At 41.6% G+C, this 10510-nt stretch overlaps 1 protein-coding gene across 1 annotated transcript; it reads left to right on the top strand.

Annotated features, from left to right (window-relative positions):
• The first annotated feature begins 2313 nt into the window (after positions 1-2313).
• tmem243b (transmembrane protein 243, mitochondrial b) lies at positions 2314-8986 on the top strand. The gene is made up of 4 exons (XM_040144539.1): positions 2314-2563; positions 4719-4769; positions 6727-6831; positions 7611-8986. The coding sequence occupies exons 1-4, from the start codon at positions 2450-2452 to the stop codon at positions 7728-7730; spliced, it is 390 nt and encodes a 129-aa protein (XP_040000473.1). The 5' UTR covers positions 2314-2449; the 3' UTR covers positions 7731-8986.
• The last annotated feature ends 1524 nt before the right edge of the window (positions 8987-10510 follow it).

Consider the following 10510-nt stretch of genomic DNA (forward strand, 5'->3'; position numbering starts at 1 on the left):
CAATGGGCAAACTTTATAAATACATTTCTCATCATCACAGTCATTAAATTACCCTAAATGTGAATTTATTTTCGTTGTTCATTGATTTTAAATAGTTCTTTTTGGCAGAATTAGAGCTGAAACCATGTGACATTTCATTGGTGAGTCGATCATCAGATAATTAATCTTCAGCAATTGAGTAAAGCTATCAAGTAATTTTCTAACCAAGATGCCAAAGATTTGCTGGTTCTCAAAGGTGAATATTTGTTGCTTTTCTTACTCAGTTTACTATTATCAACGACTACCTTTGGGGTTTTATCTGTTGGTCGGGCAAAACCAAACACTTTGGAGAACTTGTAATGGGCATTTTTCACCACAAGACTTATCGATTAATCAAGAAAGTAATCGCTACATTAATTTGATAATGACAGCAATAACTAGCTGCTGCCCTACTCGTAACTAGTTGCTTTCTTGAGCAACAGGCTCAAATATTTTTGGATTCAGATGGTCTTCTAATAACCAAAGGCCAATATAAAGCTGACCTATATTCTCAGCTGTAGGAAAAGGACCGAACAGATAACCTAAATAGATTAGAGTTGTCTATGTTCCTGTACTTTCAGCTCACATGTGAACCAAATATTTTTCTTCTGAGCTTGGTTAAGTCGTGGGTTTTCTTTTTAAGAAGCCTAGTGAATCACAAGGCTGTGGAGGAATGTAGCTTTAGGCCAGGTTTATGCTAGTTTATAATGAAGCTCTTGTTTTCCACTGTGTGTTTTCTGCTGAGAAAGCTCTGCGAGGGTTTTATTTCCTTTTCTGCTGCCACCTCACCCAGAAAGGAAGAAACAACTGCAGCTGCTGTTGCCGTCTTTTATGAAAACGGTTGTTAAACTCTGCATCAAGACGTCGTGTGAAACTGTGGTGTGAGAGAAGTTTTTAATTTTTTTTTAATTTATTTTATTTTTTTTACCTTTTTAGATACGTTGTTATCCTGACCTCCTGTAAAATTGCCTCTACGGTTATGTACTTTATAATCCCCTCTGAAAAGAACTAGATGCAGAGACTTGGGTTTCGTTGTTCGGGTCTTGCCCAAAGTGTCAAACATACGCTGATGCCCCCAGGTGTGCAAACAGAAAACGGATGTGGGCTTGTTTCTAACAGCAAACCGAGCCTCACCCCCCCCCCCCCTTTCTTTCTTTTTTTTTTCCCTCTCAAATTCAAGCTTATAAAGCCTCCCCTTTAATCTGGTTTTGGTTTTCATTAAATATCATGGTCTTTTGAGACTAGAGAGAGCTACAGAAAAAGTTAAGGGATCATCTAAGTTATAATAATTCATCTGGAGGGAGATGTAAATGTCTGAACCAAATTTCATGGCAATCCATCCCATAGTTGTTGTGATACTTCAGTCTGGACTAGAGCTACGACGGTGAAATGAGACAAACTCTGCGATTAACAATCAGCATCATTATTGATCAACCAAAAACACCAAAACTATTGTGGCAAAGAACAAGGAACACTCTACATTTTGTCCAAGCACACTCATGGCAGAATGACGAGAGTAATGATGCCGCAAGAAGAAACCTGATTCAGGGCTCTTGTGCAGGACACGACTCTTGTTTTAAGACAGACTTGGAAAAATTGTGAACCTGTCCTTTTTAAAGCTTTTAATCGTGGGAGGAGCTCTACCTCGAGAAGTTCTGTTTTGGTCAGAGCACAGGCTCAAACCTTGTCTTAGTGAGACTGTCACTGAGGCTGAGTCAGTATGAAGAAAACTATTTTTGTTCAGATTTCAGCTTCTTTTATCTCTCAACACCATTTGCATAAAGATGGAACTGACTGCGGTTTGTTATCACACCTGAAAATAGAGGAAGTGAAGCGGGAGGAACTACAGTAAAAACCTGTTTTCTGTTGTATCTGATTTTCTTCAGAAGTGTTTGACCACTGTGGAAAGAGAAGCACCAACCCAACCCGCTTGAAGGAACTGTCAGTGTCGTTAATACCTTTATACTGAAGTTATGTTGTAGCACAACCAGAACACAGCTTATCGAAATTCTTGCCTATTAATCTACTTATCCTTGCAGCTTTAGTTGCTTTTCATCGGTCGGCGTTATGATTTCACATTTCTATTTATTGCTTTGATATTAGTAGAATAAGACACAGATATAATGTAACACTGGATTTTTTTGGGCTTTTCTAGCCAGTGCAGGATGTTGCAGGCAACACTGACGATGATGTGACGGTGTTTTTGCGTGATTCACCGTCAAGTTTCTTTTGATACAAACTTATCATAGTTTCACATCTTCTTGTCACACAGGTAAAGTAAGACGCCTACCAACCTGCCATAATGTCCCCATCGGTCTGTAGACACTGACGGCTTTACTGACACCGTGCAGAGGGAAGGCAGCTGGAAGCAGGCCAGCTAGCATGCAGCACTGGCCCGGCATTTCAGGGAGGTGGCGCTGCTGAGGGGTGAATGGTGGGCGGTGAGTGTGTGTCTGCTGAACCGGCCATGGATGACTTCACCACCAGGACGTACGGCACCAGCGGCCTGGACAACAGACCTCTGTTCGGGGAGACCTCTGCTCGGGTAGGACCCTGCTGGAAGTGCGTGGGTGTGGGTGTGGGTGTGGAAGTTGTGTTTTGTGTGAGTGAGACTTTGAATAATAGTAGTGATACATGTTGCGCCTTTTATTCATTATAGATTTCACTATTTCACAGCAAAAAGTGAAAAAGGTATTTGGTATAAAGACCCAGAATTGTAACAGGAGCACTTCGGGTTTCCACCCGCACCCAGTGCTGCTGCAGACGGGGAAATGGAAGTTATTTTAAAGAGACAAAATGTGCTTGTGTCGATTTATTGATCGACAGAAAACTTCGCTGAGATTGCTGCGCCTGATGAAAAGCTCTTACATTACCGTGTGTTCAGAATTGGCAGATTCATTGATAAACAAAATAATCATTAGATGTAGCCCTACTTTAAAAACATCCCTGGGTAGGATGTTGCAAAAAAAACGCTTGCATTCCTCTGGGTGTCTAATGTGTGTGCCTTATTTATACAATGTAGTTCAGGCGGCTGCTGTTTCTATATTTTTCTTACTGTCAACAAATACCATGAAAGGACCAGAGTAAGAGTAAGACCAACAACTTTGGCTGTGATCTGTTGGTTCCTATGGAAAAATGTAAATCTTTAAAAAGGCCTCAGTAATTTTCTAAAGCAGCTGGAAACTGTACTCTTCGGCTTGTCCACAACAGCAGGGCAAGTCCTTTAAATGCAAGTGTCCAAGACTGACTGACTGATAGTTACACCATTGGTCAGCTGAATGCCGTGTGACCGAGGGCTGAAACTAAACCAGCCGTTGCTCTTTCAAAGTGAGCTGCAACCGACAGTTTCTATTGCGTCATCAGGAGGGAGTTCACAGCCAGTGTTGTCAACTTAGATTTACTGACTTTTCAACCCCCTTTAACGTGTTTTCTTCACAAAAGCACCGAGCGACACATCTGGCGACTTTCTGGACGAACCTTTGCTACTTTCCGCAGAAGAGAGTCGCCAGTGTTGCCCAACGAGCGCGAGGTCGGGCGTTTCCTCCGCAGGCACAGCTCTCTATTAGTCTCATTCAATTGACCGCATCAAGTAAATGCAGCTGAAATCGCAGCACAGGCGTCGTCTTCGACTCATGCGTCAGGTGACTCCGTCAGACGGCGTTTCGGTTATAAAATCAGGATTCTATCAGAGCAGAGCAGCAGCCGGGAAGTGACCGCTGGTTAAGACGTGGCCTTAACGGGCCGCGTGTCAGTCACCGTTTCGTACTCGTTCCGTTTTCTGAGACCAGAAAGAGAAAAACGTGTAAACGAGAGCAGCTTTATCGTGAATCCAGCTGCATTAAAGTACTGTATATGAGCAGGAGAGAGGCAGACAGATAAAGGTCAGGCCAGACATGTACGAGGTGTTGACCTAGTTTTGTTAACCAACAAGAGGAAATAGCGTGTTTTAGTTAGGGACTATTTTCAGCAGCGGGTTAATCCACATTTGATGCTCTAGTGAGTATTTGGGGCAGCAGGACGGTGTGTGAGGGGCTCAGTCAGAATAAACTACAGTGTGTGTTCTCATGTTGATGAAGACGTACGTCACCTAGAGCAACAGTGGGAGTGACGTGTTTTTAACGACTGTGGAGCTCTATGGCTCAGAGGATTATGATATATCAGGCAAAGCATTAAGGGCTGCAACTCACAATTAGTTTCATTACTAATGAATCTGCTAATCTCTCATTTTTTTTCTGCTGATTTATTATTTTTTGATAATTTAGTCTATAGAAAGTAAAAAAAATAGTGAAAAAAATGCCCATTGCAACTTCAAGCCATCGCAGAATCCAAGTTGACATCTTAAATTATATTGTGTTGTTTAACCAACAGCTTAACAAGACTGAGAAACCCAAAGATATTCAGTTTATAATGATATGACGAAGAAAATCAGCAAATACACCCATTTGAGGGCCTAAAGACAGAGAATGTTTGGCATTTTTTCCTGTTTTCCAGTTGTTTCAACTCTAATAGCATTAGAGCACCATTCATCTGGTCTGTGTGTGCTCAAGAAAAACACAAGTGTGTGTGTTTACTTGTGCATGTAAAAGAAAAATGTCTGTCCAGGATTTTATTAGTTCAAACGTCTCGTAGAGTAAGATCATGCCAGAATTGTTATGTTGATTTGTATAAGCTGGTGAAATAAACTCGTGTCTCTCTTGCAGGATCGAATCATCAACCTGGCAGTGGGGGGATTTACCTCTCTGGTTGTTCTAGTAAGTACGGGGGGGGGGGTCTCGTCAATGGTTGGTGTTGTTCTGTTTAGTTTATGTTGACCTACCCAGAGAGATACCACAGCTGAATTCGGAAAACTGTATGAGGTGAACTGAGCAATTCAGCATCAGAAATCGTACTCGTTCTCTGATCCATAACTGGGTCAATTCCGAACCCACAGACAAGATACATGTATTTTTACATTCAGGGTGACTTACACTCTCCGAGCGGATCATTATCGCTGATGTCCACTGAGAATAAACGTCCACAAATCTGCTTAGGAATTATAGACAAAACACACGCCCTGTAACTCCAGAACTTGCCTGATAATCGTCATATTTTAAAGTTTTCTTCCGTATCACAGTAATCCAGCGACAGTTGTCTTTACATCCATGGGTACTCTGCGAACAGGAAGTGCTAATAGCTAATTCGGCTACTTTTAATGGTGCAAACTTGCCAAAATGTAAACAGCAGGTCTATCTGCCTTTTCGTTCCAACAGGTTTTCCATCATGCTTTATCTTAAAAATCCTTAAGTTTAACTTGGTGAGTGCTGCAGAACCCCTGAACAAATATAGTCTAAAAAGAAACCGGGTTCAAGTCGTAGCTCACCACTAACTGGCTGTGACATTATACCTCCTGTTCACATAACCCAAAGCATTGTGGGAACTTTAGTTCTAAAACTTGGCGCATGATTATCTACCAAACAGAAGTGAGACAAAGAAGTCACTGGAGTGGAAAAAAACCCATTAATAAAAAAAAAAAAAAAAGTATTTTTCTTCAAATTACTATATCTTGGAATGTCCCATTGACATGGTTCTTATATTACACGCTCCTCTATCCATTCACACAGTCATCTGCAATGTGTTTTTTTTTTTTTTTTTCCATTTTTGTCTGAGGGGGAGACCCACAGTGTGTGACTTTGAAAACCCCTGGCATGACACACGATGATCGCTTATTGCTCGTGTAAAGCCACTAAAGCAAATGACTCTTGATCAAGGTGTGGGTGGATGAAGGACAGCGAGGACCTTCTTTGTATTATGCATATGTCGAAAATGCAATAAGCAGATTAAAGCTGTAAGGGATCACCTACCGCAGTTTCTTTTGAATGAGAATATCGTCCTAATATTTCGCTCACTTGCGGTGAGATCACAGGAGTCCCGGCGGGTACAAAGCCTTCAGTTAAGCTGTAGTACAAGCAGTTCTGAGCTGCACTATGGCTTTGTGGAAAATGCGGTTACCGCATGTCGGGCCATTTATATGCTTGCACTTTGCGTGCCTTTAGTTTTTTGTTTTGTTTTTTCCTTCCGATATTACCACCAGACAGGGTATGTGGGGTCCTTTTTAGGTCTTGAATGGTCGTAGATGATCTGACGTTAAGGCTTCAGTGATTTAAAAGTCTTAAATGCAGATATTACACATCTTATTTTAGCACTGCGCAGTACTGCATTAGGGTTACTAGCACGCTGTGTATCATACCCGCTTTACTGAACGCATTAAGGGCTCCTCCGTTATTCATTTGCTTGTCCTCTTGATAGTTTCATAGCTTCATTTGTCAGTGTTGAAAAGGTGCAGAAAAGTCTCAGGTCTGGCAGAATGAAACCACACACACTATGACCGCAGCAGCCTCTTAACGTTTGGCCGTTCTCATGTTGGAAATCACTTTCCTAGTAGCCATCCAGATTTTTTCACTAACATAGGAGGGAAGGAGTGTCTGCGGCTAAAATAATGACTCGGCTGCTTTATCTGTACTTCTTCTGAATTGTGTTACTCAGTTTTTTGTTTTTTTTTCTTCATTTCTTTTCCCTCCCTTCCTGTAACTCTTAAAAAGGAGAGAAAGAAGAGCAGAGACTCGTGTTGATCATTTTTAAACTAGGAAACCCACAATGTCAGGAGTTTTAAGAACCATTAAAGGGTTTTTGGAAATTGAATATATTTAATAATGACTGTTTGTCTTCCAGGTGACTGTGATCGGTTCATTTGTGTTCCCCTCGTTGCCTCCACGACCGCTTAATGTCTTCTTTGCCGTGTGTATCCTGTTAGCCTGTGGATCCACCATAGTGCTGGTAACCGACACACACACACACGTTATAAAATCACACTGATAAATGTTGTAAATGTTGGACTTTTCTTACAAGGTCAGATCCTGTCCGGTCAATGTTTTCCAACAGTGATTCAGTGAAAAGGGATTAATTTAGTGCATATTCAGCTGATCTCAGCGCACTTGTGTTTTAGTAGCATTTTACACTGCATGACAGCCATGCAGACCAAACTTTATTTCATTACATTGCATCGTGGCAACAATGTGCCTTTATCAGAGCTCTCTAATCAAAATATTGTTACGTTTTATTCTGATAATCTGAACGTCTTGTGTGGTGGAGCGGGCCTCCCTTCAGGTTGTGTAGCCTCCACATCAATGTCATTCAATAAATAAAGAGCTGCAACAATTTACTGATTAGTCAAGCGACAGAAAATGAGTCCAATCTGACTATTTTGATAATGGATTAATTGTTTTAGGGCTTTTCAAGCATAATGTCCATATAGTTGCTGGTTGTAGCTTCTCAAATGTCAGGATTTTACCCTTTTTCTTTGTCACATGACAGTTTTTTGGATTTTGGACTTGATGGTTCAAGCAATCAAAGTAGACAAAAATCAGGAATGAAACTTCGAGGTGTTTTTCTGAGCTGTCCTCGCCCCCGGAGGACCAACGTGGTACTTGTAGACTTAACAGTGAAACAGGAAATTGTTTTGAAGAGGAAAAATGAAATCCACGTAAAACTCAGTTGCAAAAAGTCTACCTCCTTTTTAAATAATCCGAGGTTCTATCCATGTCTCTCGCCCTCAGATATTCTGGTACCGGCAGGGCGATCTGGAGCCCAAATTCAGGAATCTGATCTATTACATGCTGGCGTCCATCGTGCTGCTGTGTCTATGTGCCAACCTCTACTTCCATGACGTCAGGTAAAGACGATGGTGAGGAGGAAGAAGAAGGGAAGACATGGCCTTGACAGACAGAAATACGCGTGGAAGGACTAAATTATGGACCAACAGCGGAAAAATCACATGACCAAAAAATAAATTAAAAAAAAAAACAAAAAAAAAACTAATTTTACACACTAACTTGAATGGATTTCCCACTTGACCTGCAGAGGACTCTTGAACCAAAACCAGTGAGACTTAATGGTTCCAGCGAGATGAAAACTGTCTCGCTGGTGCCGAATCGCACACAAACACACACACACACACAGGACTTCACAGTGTAGAGATCATGACGTACTGTAAGAGGCCATAAATCTGCCTGGAGACAGGCTGCTGGAGGATGAACTTTGAGATACAAAGGTGTGTTTACATGCACATAAACATCATCATTAACCATCATTAATCATCATCTACAGTCACATCCTGAAGCACTTAAATTTTAGAGGAAGTACAATGGTTTTGATATGATGGGGATCCGATGATGCAACAGTTAAAGGAAGAATCTGCCCTGTCATCCTGTTACTGTAGCTCTCATTTGTCTGTAATGTTATATTATTATAAATTTGGTGTCTTTTACGTTTTCTTGGCCATCAAGTACCTGATTAACTATATTTCTATCTTTAAAGAACATTTCAGGGGCATATTGTTATAAGACACAAGTTGTGTTCTATTCCAAGCACCACTTCCTTTAAAAATGTGTTTTTCAAGAGCAGTCTCCAATAAAACGCCTTCTGAAGCCCCATTTGGACGGAATTAACAACACCGGCGGAGGTGGGAAATGAAATATTCACTGTGCTCAGTGGTAATTGAAGTTATCGGTCTGAACAGCATTATAACCATCAGGAAACGACAGGATATGCTCCGTCAACTATCCAGCGATAGTTGTGTGTACATCACGGATACGCTGCAAACGGGAACTGCTAATAGCAAACTCAGCATATTTTTAACGGGCACAATTGAGCAGAAGGTATACAAATATAAGCTTAAAAAAAAAAAAAAGCAGGGGTCACCGGTGCCATCCTCTAGCTGACCTTACAACAGCTCATTTGATGAGCTTTTACGGGGTTTTACTCTCCTGGTGGCTTTAATTTTTTCGTTGTCGTCATATTGGTTCCCACATCGTCCTGTATGTTGTGTGTTAGCAGGTTTCCATCTATCAGATCAGCAAAAACATTGTTGACTTCCTCTATTTTCACACAAAAGCCAAATTTGCCTCTGAGCTGACTTAAAAAAAAAAAAAAAGCAGAAGGACAAGCAGCTCTTCATATGGAAACATCTCCTTTAAAATACAAGGACTCGACTCTGGATGGGGCTAAAATCACCAACCAGCGCAGGTAACGTTGTAATGATCCCACTAGAAACATAAATCCAGTCCGAGTGGAGCTTGAGAAAGCCTTTGGCCACAGTTTGATGACTTTTTTTTTTTTCTTTAAGTCTTGTTCGCTGCCTGAACATGTTAATCACAACATGACGTGGTTTTCCTCTAACCAGGGTGAAAGTTATGAGCACGTAAACACACCGAATGAAGCAGAGCGAGGGTAATGGACCCTCCTCTTCCCTTCAGTACTCTGGACTGTAGTATAAACTAGCTAACACTGCAATAGCACAAGCAGCATCAGGGTTCTGTGATAAATATATGCAAAAGTTTGTATGTTTTCTTTTTTTTTCCTCTCGCTCTGCTTCTTTTCTGCTTTTTCAGCTTATCTGATTATCATGGTTAGATTTAATTAATTTTCCAAATCAAATCTTGCTAAGAGGATTCTTTTTTTTTTAAATTAGATTTAAATGCCGAATTACACTGACTGACTGCCAATTCTTGCACTAAGCGTGGCTGAATTACACTCTTGTCTAAGCCATACGTGCACACACACAAACTCAGGCCAGCTGACTCACCGATGAAAGTGAATAGATGTTTTCCACTGAAGCCGCTGCACATATAAAGCTGTAAAGGTTTCTATATCGTATTGATGTGTCTGCCATCTAATGTTTGCACTGTTAATCCTGCTGGGCCTCTAGGTGTCCGTCTTACAAAGTAGCTTCCAGTTACCGTTTGTCCATCAAGAACGAGAATTATAATCATGAAAACTCCTGGTACGGTAGGTTTATTTTCACTCGACACAGCCACTGTGTTAACATGTTCGGTTAGAACGCTATGGCTTACAGACCGATCTCTGTCCACAACGTGCCAGTACAAAAATAACAAAGGTCAAGCTGGGCTTGGTTTCCAGTGGCCCCATTTGTGACCTCGATATTCTGTACGTCGCTCCCTGATTAGCTTACATAGTGGTGTTCCCCTAAGGTTTGCGCGGGAAATGCTAACGACACCCTACGGGGCAAAAACCGTTCACGTCAGCCGCCGACTTCTGATTCTGAGTCGAGACATCAGGAATCTCTGACAGCGACGATATGTCCCAGTGAGAATGGCTCTCAGTAGAGCGCAGACCTCCGCCAAGGCCAACGTCAAACAACGTACACCAGACTTCAGCGGAAAAAAAATTCAAATTCATGGTAAATGATCTGGATCTGCCCCAAAATTGGCCCTGGCTCATGTCCCAACCCTCCACCGAGTTCGGAGCAAATCGGTTCAGTCGTTTTTTGCGCAATCCTGCCGACGAATGAACAAACACACACGGGTGAAAACAGAGCCTCCTTGCCGGAGGTTTTTAGCACTATCCAGACCCTACAGCTGAGGCTGATGGGACGGTTTTCAGTCTTGCAGGTATTTGGACATAAACTACTGTGTTGGACAAATTAAATATCGACCTG

This window comes from Xiphias gladius, chromosome 2 (genome assembly GCF_016859285.1).
Source record: "Xiphias gladius isolate SHS-SW01 ecotype Sanya breed wild chromosome 2, ASM1685928v1, whole genome shotgun sequence".
NCBI classification, from domain to species: domain Eukaryota; kingdom Metazoa; phylum Chordata; class Actinopteri; order Istiophoriformes; family Xiphiidae; genus Xiphias; species Xiphias gladius.

Coding starts and splice junctions, on each gene's coding strand:
- tmem243b (XM_040144539.1), top strand. CDS start 2,450: ATGGTGGGCGGTGAGTGTGTGTCTGCTGAACCGGCCATGGATGACTTC. Junction 2,564..4,718: donor TCGGGGAGACCTCTGCTCGG/GTAGGACCCTGC, acceptor TCTCTCTTGCAG/GATCGAATCATCAACCTGGC. Junction 4,770..6,726: donor TTACCTCTCTGGTTGTTCTA/GTAAGTACGGGG, acceptor TTTGTCTTCCAG/GTGACTGTGATCGGTTCATT.